A 15,663-nucleotide genomic window follows, 5' to 3' on the forward strand; every position below is an offset into this window, starting at 1 on the left:
GAGCAAAGTTGAACAACTTTCTAAATATAGATTTGGAAATTACATGTAATCTTTTAAAGTATGAATGTTTTAATTTAAAGGTCTTTAATTTCTAAAATTTCAATGGAGTCCCAAAATTGCAAACTATTATGAACCCTAGGAATAAAATGAGATAAAAGTCCAAATTCATACATAATGTAAAATGTATAAAGTGTAATTTAAATGTTGAGACACATGCTTCAAAATTGAAGTACCTTGTACTGGGGAAAATACCATATATTTTGTCAATGGCTTTATAACAGCTTGGAGATTTAATATAAATAAGCAGTAAAATTCTTCTTCCCTATATTGGATTGTATGAATGAATGTCTATGTACACCATTTTTCTAAAAAAACAAAAACCAAGCAAGCAAACTGATCAGTCTCTCAATTTCACTGTTTGTAACAACCATTTAAACTACATTCAAATCTTTTGAAGTTTAAAATATATCAATGAAAATTCAAATGTATAAAAAAAACCATTTGGGCACTTTCTGTTTATTAAAAGTGTTATTTTTTAATCATTTTTTCTTTTTCTCCATTTTCTCCAATATAATTTAAAGGCATTTTTCAGAATCCTTGCAAACTGCCAAAGGGAAGAAATGTTACAATACTTTGGAAGTATGTAATAATCCATCTAAATTACAGGCTATAGATGTTATGAGACCTGGACGAGCAAGAGATTCTCTCTTCACCTGTGCAAATCTCTCTAGGAATCCATTCTTAAAATCTCTCCTAAGGCAGCCAAAAAAACCTCTCCCTTTTCCATCTGCTATCTCTTCTCTTGCCTATCAGGCTGGAAATCAATCAGGCCACCATGAGCAGATTGTGTAGCGTTTTCATGGTAATCACCCCAAAACAACAAAAGTGGCTACCACTATAGAGCAATACTGCCAAAAAAAAAACCCAGTGGAAAGGCCATGTTATAGGCCCTTTATAGAGATGAAGCTGAGCTTTTCTGTCTCTCCAACAGCATGGCAGCTGTGTCTTCCACATCTGTCAGTTCTGCTTGGAAGGCTGCAACCATCTCATTTCTTGTCAGCTTCAGAAAAGAATCATCTTTAGCTAGGAAACAAAGTCCCTCAGAGGCCAGTGCCTGCATTGAAGAGGGGGGAAAGGATTAGCGTTTGGGTAAAATAAAATTAAATCAGAGTCAGCATATGGCCCCCCAACAATATGGGTCCTCATTTTACCCAAGTCAGAAGGATGGAAGGCTGAGTCAACCTTGAACCTGGTGAGATCTGAATTGTCAAATTGCAGGCAGCCGGCAGGCAGCTGAAGTAGCCTGCACTACTGCACTCTAACCACTGCCACCATGGCGAATGAATGAGAATGGCCTATATCTTCTCAGGTATTTCAAAGTATCCTACTGCTGGAAGGTATCTTTGAGATCATCTGAACGTAGTCCTCAATTAACAAACGCAATTAGGATCAGTAACTTAATTGCTAAGCAATGCAGTTGTAAAGCATATCACATGACATGCCTACTTACAACAGCGGTGGTGGCAGTTCTGGTTGCCATTGTTAAGTGAATCCCATGCAATCATTAGGCCCGATCATGACTTCCTGCCCATTGATTTTTCTTTTTTGAAGCTAACACTGAAGATCGCCAAGATCCAGTCAAGTGACCATCACTTGACTGGAAAGCTGTGGCTGTCAAAATTGCAAGCCAATTAACAAGAGTCTGAATCACCATCATGACTGCAGGGCTACTATGACAGCCACAATTACAAAGAAAAGGTGCAAATACATTCAACGTTGTTGTAAGTTGCAACGTGATGTAACCATCACTGAAAAAGTGGTTGTTAAATGAGGACTAGCTACAAATCAAATCTTCCCCCAAGCAAGGATTTGCAACTACAGCATTTACTAGTGCCTGGCTTACAATAAAATAAGATAACCTTTATTGTCATTTTTTTCCTCTGGGCACTCTGGCACACATTAAAAATGAAATTCTGTTGCCTACTCTCAAAAGTGTACACATACATAACACACATATGGCTATCCTATATACATATATATGTATATATCTACAACCTAACATATAAATACATATAAAATTAATCACTGTTCATTTTGAATACATAGAGGAGAGGAAGTCTGAGAGTTGACAAGGTTGATACTGTATGTTATTAATACTGTAATATTATTCTAACTCTTAATTTGATTTCTTGAAAAAGTTTTTTATTTTATTTTAATTTCATGCATATAACCACAAGTATAGCATTACATCTGAACAGAAATTATTTTGTATTGTCCATTATTATACCATTCTCTCGACCCAGAACAGCTATCATTTGCTCTTCTGTTTTCAATACACCATATTGTACCCTATCTCCTCTCCCTCTCTCCTCCTCCCTACCTCCTTTCTTCCCTCTGCCATCCTTCTCTTCTCTACTTCCCTTTCCTCTCTCCTCTCTCCTCTTTCCACTCCTTTCTCTACTTCTCTTCCCCCTTCTATTTCCCTCTCTCCTGTCTCCTCTCTTCCTCCTTCCCTCTACCTTTCCTTTCCACTCTCTCCAATTAATTTACATGATGTATTCCAGCATCTGAGCACAACATTTAATATTTGCTGGTATTGATAATTACATTCCAATAAACATCTTTCATAATTATAATTTTACATACATCCTCTTTTTAATGGTATACGTATTTCAAAATTCCATTGTTTGACACACACACCCAAAAAGCCTATTTTTTTGACAAAGTGTGAGCCGGATTCAAGTTTCCCGCTTAACTAATACTAATTTTACATAGTTATATATTGTTAAGCACCCCAAATGTTAAACTCTCTCATTAGCGCTTCAGTTAATTATTCTCCTTGGGCGCATTTTCCAATTCCCTCTCCATTTTTTCAATATGGTTTCTTTTTTAATATTTATACTTAGTAAAAAAAGAAAAAAAATCTTTCTGTAAGCATCCTCATATGATAACATTGTATTTAATTATATACATATTATTTATCTACAACCAAATAATCATTTCTTATTCCTCTGTTACTGCATATCATGTTGTATAGCAAATGTATCAGATTAATTTTAATTTGATTTCTTGAGTTCACTACAATGCCTGTGTTAATACATGCTAAGCCCCCTCCCCCAAAGGCTTACTATTATGTATTAATATGATGTGTAAATCCAATTTGCATCTCTTTACTAGCAGAATTGAGTGTTTGGGAAGTGAAAGAAAAAGAGACAACCAATGTTGGCTTACAAAAAGGGCAATTTTTACTTTAAACCAGTGTTTTTCAAACCTGGCAACTTAAAAATGTGTGGACTTCAACCCCCCCAAATTCCCCAGGCAGCATGCCCCTTCAACTCCCAGAATCCCACCTCCCCCAGTAGTACTTCACAATAACCATGGAAGGCTGAATGCTGTCCTGTGATCAGGAAGAATTCTCCTTTGTTTATGGATTAGAAAAAAATTAAGAGCAATGGCAGACTGCAACTGTCCTGTTATATCAATTTTAAAAATATAGAAAAACCTTTATGAGACAGAAATATTTCAAAATCCAACCTTTTTTTAACAATCGGAGGCATCTATACTTCCATTCCATAAAATAGGATTTTTTTGTCATATATTTCAGAAAACAATTAAATGCCACCACAGTACTCATGAGATTTATAACTAAGGCAGCATATACCCTAGCAGCCATTATATGGATAAGACCACTCTGCAGGCCAGGCAGAAGGATAGATCAACTCCCAACCTGGTTCTGTTCATTTATTAAAGAATTCAGCAGCACTAAATCAGAACGAGTCAGTTTCAGTTCAAAATAAAACATAGATTTCATTTACTAAAATATATCAGGAATCTTATCCTTTATAGGATAGTTTTCGGGTGGTTCCCTGGGATTCATAAAAGTCAATCTTGACTTTTAGTCAGCCTTTTGAAGGGAAACCGAATTCATAAAACATAGAGCTTCCTTAGGTATTTGGAAAGCTTCCAGGAATTTTCAATCAATATCTTAGCTAGGTTGATCTGGTGTCCTCCAGGTGATTCCTATAATACCTATTAAGGAGGCTGTGCAATATTTCAGATTCAGTTCAAGACAGGTGGTTCAGAATACATGATTGCAGCACACGGGTGAAATCCAGCAGGTTCTGGAGAACTGGTAGCGGAAATTTTGAGTAGTTCAGAGAACGGGCAAATGCCACCTCTGGTTGGCCCCAGAGTGGGGTGGGAATGGAGATTTTGCAGTATCCTTCCCTGCCATGCCTACCAAGCCACACCCACCAAGCCACACCATGCCCACCAAGCCACGCCCACAGGACCAGTAGTAAACAATTTGAATTTCACTACTGCTGCAGCACCACATCACATAAGTGCAGCAGAGTCTCTCTTAAAGTAGCCACACAATCTGGGGAAAAGTTGTCATGCTTTTAATGAATTGTAGAGAAGTGCTGTATTCATGCTCACATTCTCAAACAGTGATTCCAATATAAACCAGCTCTGAAAACCTCACAATTCTACAGTTTAGCATAAGAGTCATAGAAAAACACAATTGGAATATGTTCACTTTGATACTGACATACCTATTCATGCCTGCTCATAGTTTTTGTCTAGACTAGTGTTTCTCAACCTCAGCAACTTTAAGATGTGTGCAATGCCTGGGGAATTCTGGGAGTTGAAGTCCACACAAATTGAGAAATATTGGTCTAAAGATTGGTGAAGCAAATGGGGAAGAATCTCTGTCTCTCAAGTTATGTTCTCTCAAGTTATGTTCTCTCAAGTTATGATCTTGGAAAAAGAAAAAAAAAACCACCAGCTTCCCCTGCCATCAATTTATGCTTAATGAAGGAACTGTTGCATATTAAAATTCCATAATTTTAACAGATTATTTAATAAATCCTATGCAATTTCCCTCCTCAATGCCCCTGAATATAAGAATGAGCTGGGGCTTTTTAATCCAACTCTGTCTGCTCTTGAATAAAATGTATTTGAGGTTTTATATGGCATGACATACTGGTAGCTACTTTAAAAAAATTAATCAAGGTAGAGCTGCTTCAAAATTATTGACATTTTAAACCAATCCTACCTCATTTGTCATTTCTAAACTAGATCCCACCTACTGTGATTCATACACAATAGTTTATATCTCAATCTGTTATTCAGAGTCAGGCACTGCAGCTTGTCAGGGTTTAAAATCTGGGTGAACTTAACCAGTTATGGTTTATTTAATAAGCAACAGATGAGCAAATTATGGCTTAGTGTAATGCATGAACCCAATCATTATATTCCTATTCACTGTATATCCTTAATCTTATACAGACCCCAACTATTTGCACACTGATGTACCTCTTGAATGAATTGAAGAGTGGCTGGAGTTGGGGCTTCTGGGTTCCTTGAAGTGCTTTCTCCACTGTTGCGTGTAGATGATAAAACTTCACCATGATCTGCATCTTGAGTGACAATGTTCTTGAGAAATTGTAGATTAAAAAAATGAAACTATCTGCATGGAAATCCTTTGACTTCACTGCCATAGTTTAAGAAAAACCCTGAAAAATGCAATGTGTAACTATTCCCCCCATCCCTTTAAATGTGGCATTGTGGTTCAAGTTGCTGAGTTATAAACAATGTATGAAAAATATATATGGAAAAAATACTTTGTTTATACTTCCCAGATATACACAAAAATGCTCGGAGCTTATGCTCCTTTTACTGCAACCTGTTCAATGCAATAGAAAAATATCTTGTTATAAGAGTCTAAATTCTTATTTTTAGTTACTCCTCTAATATTTTCTCCCATTATGTTTCATAGTTTCATTTTTATATGGTGAAACATTGCTTTTTTGCTACTCAGAAAGAATATTTCTTTAAGTCAGATGAAAAACTGAAAATTATGGGCAATTCAGAATGTCTGTTTAAGTGGTAATATTATGTTACTCTTCACTTAACAGTAAGCAATAACGTGGACTAAAACTGCAAATAGTAATCTTTAACAGGTATTATAAGGGACACTTTGCTAAAAGCAGCTTTATAAAACCTTCATTATAGAGAAAGTAATGGTGGGTAATACGATACTATATAAATTCTATTACTTTCTCTTTATTGTGAAAAAGCTACATCTGAGCAAAGTAAAAATATTCTAGTGAAGTAACTACTCACATATCCATTATGGTCAATTGCTGATAAAATTGAAAGTCTCTTTTCTAGTTAAATGTGGATAAGTTAATCAAGTGTGAAAAAACTTAAACAATCTGAGTTTACATTTACCTGTTGAGTAGAAAATTGTCGCTTTGAAGAGCACCTGACATTGTTTGCTGATAATTTGCTCATTTTGTCTTGTTGCTTTTCATTTTGAATAGAACATTGTTTGACTTGGGGAAAGTAGAAAACAAAAAAAAAAGATGTAATGATAATAGGGATACATAGCTAAATTACAAGTAAATGACATAATGTTTTTATTAGGCTAATAACTCTTGTTCTAGAAATATGTAAATATATGCATTATGCGGATCATTTTGTTACAGCAACAATTATCTTCCAGCCACAAAAACAAGAGAATTTGAGACTAATCCTGTAGTGGAAATCTCCTGGTTTGGGCAGTCTTTCATCATTTGGACAAGAAAGAGTGTATCACACAGAAGGAGGGTTGGCAGAACTCACTGAGGTGAGATGAATGAGGAGATGGCGGTAACATCTTCTGGTCATTCAATTCATTCTCATATGTCATCCTGTGAAACAAAACACTGATGATTAAATCCTAGTATGCTATTCAAACCAACTAATTAGTGATCATTTGATAATGCTTTTAAGTGAAATGTAACAAACTATCCTGGGATACTGGAAAACTCTTCTGGGACCCTATCAGATACTGATGGTCGTTTCCATTTTATCATTTGTTTTCTTGTATATCTATGATAATTGATGCAAAGTTGCCCATTTGTGATTTACCAGTTTACAAAACATGATGGTGCCTTAAAATCTGATTACCAGAAACTGACTATGAATGGCTGAATTCAGGTGAAACCATGGTAAGAACTGCACAATCATATGACATCAGTTTACATCTATTTATACTGAACTAAAATAGTTGTTATAATTGTACAATAACTTCCACAGTCTGAAAAAATATTTTTGGAATGCTTTTGTTGTTTCTTTTGGCTTTAATAATATAATAATAATTTGAAATCATCAACAGTTTTGGCCACTTCATTGCTAATCCCAATTTAAAAAAATAAATGAAGCAATAGTGTCAGAAGAGATCCTTCTGTTCCACTGTTTATATCCTTTTGTTCCCAGAACTATTTTTCCTACTTTGTGTTCTTTAATTAATTACTAGTCCCTAATAGGAACTGCCCTAATTGAGTTTGGCCATAAATCTTTGGTGATGAACTTTAGTCTTTGTAACCAGCCATAGAACATATGCAGACTCCAAAGACAGACAGAGAGAGCATTAAGCTAACCTATAATGTCTGGAAATGATTCCTGGAAATATTGGTTAAGGCAACCTGATTTATATCTTTTGTAGTAAATGCGGAGTCCTTTTCATAAAACATTATTTTTCTTTTACATAATCTGTTAGGCTGTTGTTCTGTTTCATCCTGTATGGCTTGGAAAAGGACACCTTTAAAACATTCCAGGTTCCACCTAATTATTTATTCCAGACCTGGCATGTATAACCGAAACCTGGCTGGGCCAGGAGGGGGGTGTTCCCCTCTCAGAAATGTGCCCAGATGGGTTTTAGGTGCTCCACCAACCACGACACCAGGAAGGGGTGGGGGAGTAGCAGTTATCGTCCAAATGTCGTTAGTTCCTTGCAGGATCCCTGCCCCAGAGATTGTGAGGTGTGAGTCTCTCCTCTTGAAGTTGGACCTAAGGGTTCAATTGAGCTTGCTGTTGACGTACCTGCCTCCCAGCTCCCAGCGTCATGACAGCCCTGCCTGTACTACTAGAGGCAGTAGCCAGGTTGGCGGTAGAGTTCCCCAGACTTATGGTATTGGGGGACTTTAATCTGCCGTCTCTCGGTGAACGCTCAGATAGGGCACAGGAGTTCATGGCTTCCATGACAACCATGGACCTGACCCAGGTAGTTCAGGGTCCGACTCATATGGCAGGACACATGCTTGACCTTGTATTTCTCTCGGGGCAGTGGAGACGTGATCTTGATTTAAGGGGAATAGAGACCTTGCCCTTGTCATGGTCAGATCATTCCTTGCTGAGGCTTGACTTCAGGACACTACCCCCCATTGCAGGGAGGTGGAGCCGATTAAGTGGTTCCGCCCCAGATGCCTAATGGACCCAGAGGGATTTTAGAGGGAGCTTGGAGAGATACCTGACTCCCTTGTCCGCAATCCGGCTGAGTCTTTGGTCGCTGCCTGGAATAGTGAGGCGGCTGGAGCATTGGATCGGATTGCGCCTTTGAGGCCTCTCCGTGGCAGCAGATCCAGGAGGGCACCTTGGTTTACCGAGGAACTCCGGGAGATGAAGCGCCAAAAGAGACGCCTAGAGCGACGTTGGAGGGCTAGTAACTCTGAGTCTGATCGATCACTATTAAGAGCCTTTATTAGGACTTATCTAGTGGCGATACGGGCAGCAAAATGTGCACATTTTTCCGCTCTTATTGCGTCCACGGAATCTCGCCCAGCCGCCCTGTTTAGGGTGACCTGCTCCCTCCTGAAAGATGAGGAGGTGGGGGAACCCTTGCAGGGAAGAGCTGAGGAGTTTGTTCAGTTTCTGTCGGATAAAATCACTCAGATTCAGACAGACCTGGACTCCGTTTGGGCAATGCCAGCCGAGATGCCGAGGGCTAGTCTTAATCAGATTTTTGGGGATGAGTTTGAATTTGTCACCCCTGAGGAAGTGGACAAGGCCATGGGAGCAATGAGTGCCTCCACCTGTTTATTGGACCCGTGCCCCTCCTGGCTGGTTTCGGCCAGCAGAGAGGTGACACAAGGCTGGCTCCAGATGATTATCAACGCATCTTTGCAGGAGGGGTTTTTCCCGCAACCATTAAAGGAAGCAGTGGTGAGACCCCTCCTCAAGAAGCCTTCCCTGGACCCAGCTGTTTTGAAAAACTATCATCCCTTCTCCAACTTTCCTTTTTTAGGGAAGGTTGTTGAGAAGGTGGTGGCGCTTCAACTCCGACGGACCTTGAATGAAACGGATTATCTAGACTCCTTTCAATCTGGTTTCAGGCCCAGGTACAGCACGGAAACTGCTTTGGTTGCCCTGACCGATGATCTCTGGTGGGCCAGGGATAGAGGATATTCCTTTATCCTCGTGCTTCTTGATCTCTCAGCGGCTTTCAATACCATCGACCATGGTATCTTTCTGCGACGCCTGGGGGAGGTTAGGGGGAGGTGGGAGTGAGAGGCACCATATTACGGTGGTTCTCCTCTTACCTCTCTGACAGGTCGCAGTCGGTGTTGGTCGGGGGCAGAGGTCGACCCCTAAGCCCCTCGAGTGTGGTGTGCCGCAGGATTCGGTCCTGTCCCCCCTCCTATTTAACATCTACATGAAGCCTCTGGGTGAGATCATGCGACAGCATGGGGTAAAGTATCATCAATATGCTGATGATACTCAATTATATCTTTCTGCCCCTTGCCAGCTCAGTGAAGTGGTGGACGTGATGTGCTGATGTCTGGAGGCTGTTAGGGTCTGGATGGGGGCGAACAAACTTGTGCTCAATCCCGATAAGGCTGAGTGGCTTTGGATGTTGCCCCCGAAGGACTGTTTGGACAGTCCATCCTTAACCCTGGGTGGAGAAAATTTATGCCCCTCAGAGAGGACTCGCAATTTGGGAGTCCTCCTGGATTTGCAGCTGAAATTGGAACATCATCTGTCGGCTGTGACCAGGGGGGCTTTTGCCCAAGTTCGTCTGGTGCACCAATTGCAGCCCTATTTGGATCGGGATGCGCTTCGAACGGTCACTCATGCCCTTGTCACCTTGAGGCTGGATTATTGTAACGAGCTCTACATGGGGCTACCCTTGAAAAGCGTTCGGAGACTGCAGTTAGTTCAGAATGCGGCCACGCAGGTGAGAGTGGGTGTGCCGAGGTACACCCACGTTACACCTATCCTCCGTGAGCTGCACTGGCTACCTATTGGTCTCTGGACTCAATTCAAGGTGTTGGTTATCACCTTTAAAGCCCTACATGGCTTAGGGCCAGGATACCTTCAAGACCGCCTGTTGACACATACCTCCCAGCGACCAGTAAGATCCCATAGATTGGGCCTCCTTCGGGTGCCGTCGGCCAAACAATATCGGCTGGCGGGCCCTCGGAGGAGAGCCTTCTCGGTGGCTGCTCCGACTCTTTGGAATCAGCTCCCCCTGGAAATCCGGACCATACCCACTCTGATGGCCTTCAGGAAAGCCGTAAAAACTTGGCTGTTCCGGCAGGCCTGGGGCTGTTGACCTCACTGTTGAGGTCCGGCCCCAACTAGAATGAATTTATGAGGGATGACTGTTGTTTTAAATTATATTGTTGTTATGTTTTTTATATTTTCTTGTAAGCCGCCTGGAGTCCTTTGGGATTGGGCGGCATATAAAAGCTTTAAATAAATAAATAAATAAATAAATAAATAAATAAATAAATAAATATTCTGAAATGAGCATTACTATCCAATTTTGAATCCTGATCCTAACTACTGTTCCCATTTTTTTTATCCCAACTTTAATTCTTACCGTATTGTTGCATTGTTGTTAGCATTACTGTTGCTGTTGTTCACATTGGTGCCTTTTGCAGGTGGAAAGTCCTCAATGAATACTGGGGAATCTAATTCTTCACTACCCATCTCGGTGAACTGCAGAGGTCTTTGGTTTGCCATGTGTGGTGGAAGGGGGCTGCTGGGCTCGATGAAGTTCTCAACTTGGCCAAACAAGCCCCCTGTTCTCTGAATTTAAGAGAGAAAGGGCGAAGATAGTCACCTTGTTTTTCCTAAAGCCATTTTGTGTTTCAGCAACAGAGAACTGAAGAAGCTGAAACTGAAGAAACTTAAGAAATTACACTTCTGGTAAGCTAAGGCTCAAGCTACATGTTATATTAAAGGTGTTTTAATGTTTACATATATAATATGTAAATAACATATATAATATATATGTTTTCATAGATTTTCACGGGTGTAGGTATGCTGGTCTTGTTGGGGATGAGGATGGTGAGTGAGACCTCACCGAAACGTTGCCAAGACAATCTCAATCTTACACTGGAAAAGACCCAAATACAACAAGACCAGCATGTGTGTGTGTGTGTGTGTGTGTGTGTGTGTGTGTGTGTGTGTGTGTGTGTTCCTTCATATCATTTCACTGCCTGAAAGTTCAATTTATCAATTTCAAATTTGTGGTGAATAATTTTTGTCAGTAACAACAGAGAACAATTTTGAGCAAAATTGTAGAATAAAGCCAAGTGATTCCAGGTGCACCTTTCACCTTGCTGAACTTTTGAAGAGTCATGGTCACTTTTAAATATGCTACTTGGAATTTTTTTAGCATGATACAAAATTCGTTGAGATTCACAACTTGTGTATAATTTTTTTCCTATCACATTGTATGCATCTGTTGTTGGGCTCAGCAAAAAACAAGTTCCATGGTATATTTAAAATGATTAAAAGAAAAGTTGCTTCTTCATACCCATTTCACAATTGTGAAATCGAAGTGTTTTCTTTTTGCCTATTTCTGAGAAATGATGCAGTGCTGTGATAGGAGGTCAACCTTACGGGGAGACCCAGGTTTAAATTTTACACTCTGAAGCTACTTGGAATTTTCAATATAGAAAAACTATATTTAGAACAAAGAGACCAAACGGGTGTGAAAAGTGCAAATAAAGAATTTAACAGCAATAGCTAACTTCACCCTGTCAACTTTGCAAGGAAAATTGAAAAATTCTCCAACTTTGATATGAGTGATTGAGCAAAGTGAGTCTCAGAATTTGCAGAATCACCCTTACCTTCCTTTAAGCCTGTATCAGATCTTTCAAGCTATAGGATTGGATGATGATGACTTTAAATTATGCAATTGCATCCACAGTGGAGAAAGATATGTTATCTTAGGAGATAAAATTGAAGTAAACAATTTGGTAAATTTCTTTATGATTTTGTGTGGCATTTTATGGTCTCGTCAGTTAAGTCTTCTAGGTGATCTACAAAGTTTATGAATTAATAAAAATAGAATTATATAATCAAAACTTCAATATCAATATGACCAGTCCAGTAGGGGCTTATGAAGAATTTATTGATAGATCTTTGATGATCCTCCTGAATTGCAAATTGTGTTGCTAATAAAATATAATGCAGTACTTTAATAATCATTTAAATTTATGTCAGGATTTTCTTTCTTAGTCATATTTTAGTGTAACCAAAAATGAAGTTGATGCAGAAAAAATGTGCTTTTTTTCTATTAACTTCAAAGAAGGATGTGCATGTATGCATCCATACATAAGGAGTGTTCAGGTTAGGTAGGTTTACTAAACCTCTGTTGTGTACTGTTAAGTATGCATGCATCTGAATATTTTGCAAAAAGATATTCATTTACCTCAGAAGGATTGCTTACAGCATGGGTCGTCAACCTGGTCCCTACCGCCCACTATTGGGCGTTTTGGGATTCCAGGTGGGCAGTAGGGAGTTCAGAGGTTAAAACCTCCTTTTGGGCGAGTGGCCAGGCGCATCAATAAACCAACGTGCGCAGTTGGAAAATAGGAGAAGCAAACACGTGGGAAGGGAAAGGGGAGGAGGGGATAACAGGGACAGGCAGAAGCCGAACAGAGCAGTTGCAAAATAGGAGAAGAAAAGTTATAGGTAGGAGGGAATTGTTGTTGGCTAATAATAATAAGTGGGCTAACTAGCTCAGCCTTACTTTTGTACATTGCCCTAAGGAAGGTAAAAAAAAAAGAAGATAAAAAGGAAAAGATAAAAAAATTAACAAAAAAAGGAAGAAAAATAGAGAAAAGGGGATAAAATAAAGGAGGAGAGTAAGCAGTGTTTACTCTGGCTCATAAATTAAGTTTTGTTATCTTATAATATAAAAGAAAGAAATAAGTAAAGGAAGGAGAAAATTTAAAAAGAGAAAAAGAGATCCTTGATATAGTGAAATACTATAAGAAAGGTAAAAGAATAAGAAGGCAGGAAAAGGAATTTTTTTTTATGGTGACACTTAATAAAAATTGGCACCTAATACAGTGTTCCTTACGAAAATCGAACCAGATATCAAATATTTAGTCTTGCAGCATCAGCCTCAAAGATCTCATTAATCACTAGTAAAGCTAATTTCAATTTACTTTATTGTTTTCTAATTAAACTTTATAAAGTTAAAAACATTATAAGCATGCATAAAGTAGAAATAAAAAGATAAATGTACGTACATTTCTTTTTTTTAAAAAAAACACCCTCCTTTCTAAAAAATATTCTGCACTTGTGCAAAAACTGGTGGGCGGTAAGGAAATTTTTCCATCAAGAAAGATCCATTAGTGGGCGGTAGGTAGAAAAAGGTTGACTACCACTGGCTTACAGCATGAAGCCTTCTCTTCTCTATTCTTCAGAATGAAGTGTGTGTGTGTGTGTGTGTGTGTGTACCCTAAACTGGGTACACAGATGACTTACTCTCTGGAAACAAATATTGTAGTGGGTAAGACACCCCTAACACCCCTCAGTGTATGTGTTCTGTTAAGATATAGCCTGTTGCGCCTTAAAATGGCTTCCACTATACTGCTGTAAAATGGCTTCTACTGTACAGCACAGTGGAGTTGCCATGGTAACAGATTCACGGTACTCCACAAGGGGGCTCCCTCTGGTAAGGGAGAAAATCCTACATTAGAAATTATGTTTGGTCCGGACATTTCCCCCCTATAAATAAATACCTGGACAACTCCAGGTTACCAGCTAGTTTAGAAATAGAGCAAAGGCCCTTCTGTCCTTTATAATTCTGATGCTTATAACCAAGGAAACTGTATATGTTCTGGACAATGAATGATTTTAATGTGGGGATGAAGGCAAAAGTGAAAGAGGGAATGATCTGTAAGAAAGCAAAGGTCACAGCAGCAAAAATACAGTTTGCTGCAATTTGTAGATAGAAGGGACCGCTTTAATTAAAGAATAGATCTGTTCTTAAATCTGCCATACACTTAATCCCTTCTGTTCTTATACTCACCCTGTAGATGCCTTCCTCCATCGCTGCCTCTATCATGGCTCTTTCAAGTTCCTCCTCTGCAGTCAGATCCCCAGAGATTGCTCTTTTGATCTCAGGAGCAGCTTCCTCTTCAATGGTCCTTAAGCCAGCCTTATGAGAAGTGAAGTGGAATCTTTTAGCATTGGAAGGACCCATTCATACCAAAATGGGAAAGGGATGGAGCGGATACTATATATCCTCCAAGAATTATTAACTTTCTCCTCCCAATCTTATTCTCCTGATCCCCTCTCAATTGGACAAATGTAATGCAATCAGTCAGTGGCGGATTAAGGCTCACTGGTGCCCTAGCACTGACAAATCTTGGTGCCCCCCTCCTTTGTATATACTGTATAAATCTTCATTGAGTTTTGTTTTTCTTTCTCAACTTTGTAGTGCCCCCTTGGGCCTGGTGCCCTAAGCACGGGCTTAGTCTGCTTAATGGTTAATACACCACTGCAACTAATGTGTTGTTGCTAGTTCTGAGCATGGCTCAACAAGATAGAAAGCAATTGGGGTAGAAAGCAGTAATTCAACTGCTGACGGGACAAATCACACGACTGCAGAATAACACCAGCTCTTGGCTCTAAACCCAGTTATGTTGATTATTGTTTTTAAGGCTCTTTACAATGTAGCAAGATCAGTCTGAAATACTATTTCTTTGGTTTTCTGGATTCCCAATAGCTCTACACAGTCTCATTGCATTATTTATATCAGTTAAGGGATAATATGAGTAGATATCTGAGCATCTAGTTTGCTTAATACTGCTCTAAATCAATTGCTAAGCATGCGAAACACAAATTCTAGAACTTATTTAAAGACAGATTGGCTATATATATAAAACCATAAATCAGAACTTTGGAATAAAGCAAAATTGTTTTATAACTTATTCCTTCTCCACGTAGATAGGGAATTAAGAATATTATGATACGTCACACTTTGCTCAGGTTTGTATAGACTCACATATACTGTATAGTACATGTTGCCTAAAGGAGGGTCAATTTCAGACCAGAGCAAACACGTGGCACGACATAACCGCGAACGTCAAAAGCACGCCGACAACACCGCGGCGCTAAAACCGCGAGGTCAAAAGCGCACCCACAACAGCGAGCCGACAACAGCGCGCCGACAGAACCACAATTTAACTTAAGGTAAGGTTTAGGGTTAGGTTTAGGGTTAGGTTTAGGGGTAGGTTTAGGGTAGGTTTAGGGTAGATTTAGCGTTAGGTTTAGGGTTAGGTTTAGGGTTATTTTTAGGGTTATGTTACAGCGCGCTTCTGTCGGCGCGCTGTTGTCGGCGCTATAGTCACACGGTTTTGACGGTGCGGTTTTGTCACCGCGCTTTAGTCACACGCGCTTTAGTCTACCGCGGTTTTGTGGTGGAACCGAGCAAACATATAGTGTTGAAGAAAGACTTGATTATAAGCCGTTAGAGGAAATAAGATAGATTGATAAGAAATCATAATACATTTCTCAAAGATATTAGTACATACAGTAGCTCTTAAAAGAGCTTCAAAACATATATGTACATATAATTCATGCACATAT

General features: G+C 39.3%; 1 protein-coding gene across 1 annotated transcript in view; it reads right to left on the minus strand.

The window, feature by feature from the left end:
• Positions 1-952: 952 nt before the first annotated feature.
• CACNA1S (calcium voltage-gated channel subunit alpha1 S) overlaps positions 953-15,663 on the minus strand; it is a 91,192-nt gene continuing 76,481 nt past the window's right edge. Inside the window, exons 39-44 of the mRNA XM_032217895.1 lie at positions 14,102-14,230; positions 10,649-10,857; positions 6,628-6,695; positions 6,235-6,338; positions 5,317-5,436; positions 953-1,114 (exon numbers count right to left, since the gene is read on the minus strand). Coding sequence (XP_032073786.1) covers positions 953-1,114; positions 5,317-5,436; positions 6,235-6,338; positions 6,628-6,695; positions 10,649-10,857; positions 14,102-14,230 — 792 coding nt within the window. The remainder of the gene's footprint in view (positions 1,115-5,316; positions 5,437-6,234; positions 6,339-6,627; positions 6,696-10,648; positions 10,858-14,101; positions 14,231-15,663) is intronic.

Source organism: Thamnophis elegans, chromosome 5, assembly GCF_009769535.1.
Source record: "Thamnophis elegans isolate rThaEle1 chromosome 5, rThaEle1.pri, whole genome shotgun sequence".
NCBI classification, from domain to species: Eukaryota; Metazoa; Chordata; class Lepidosauria; order Squamata; family Colubridae; genus Thamnophis; species Thamnophis elegans.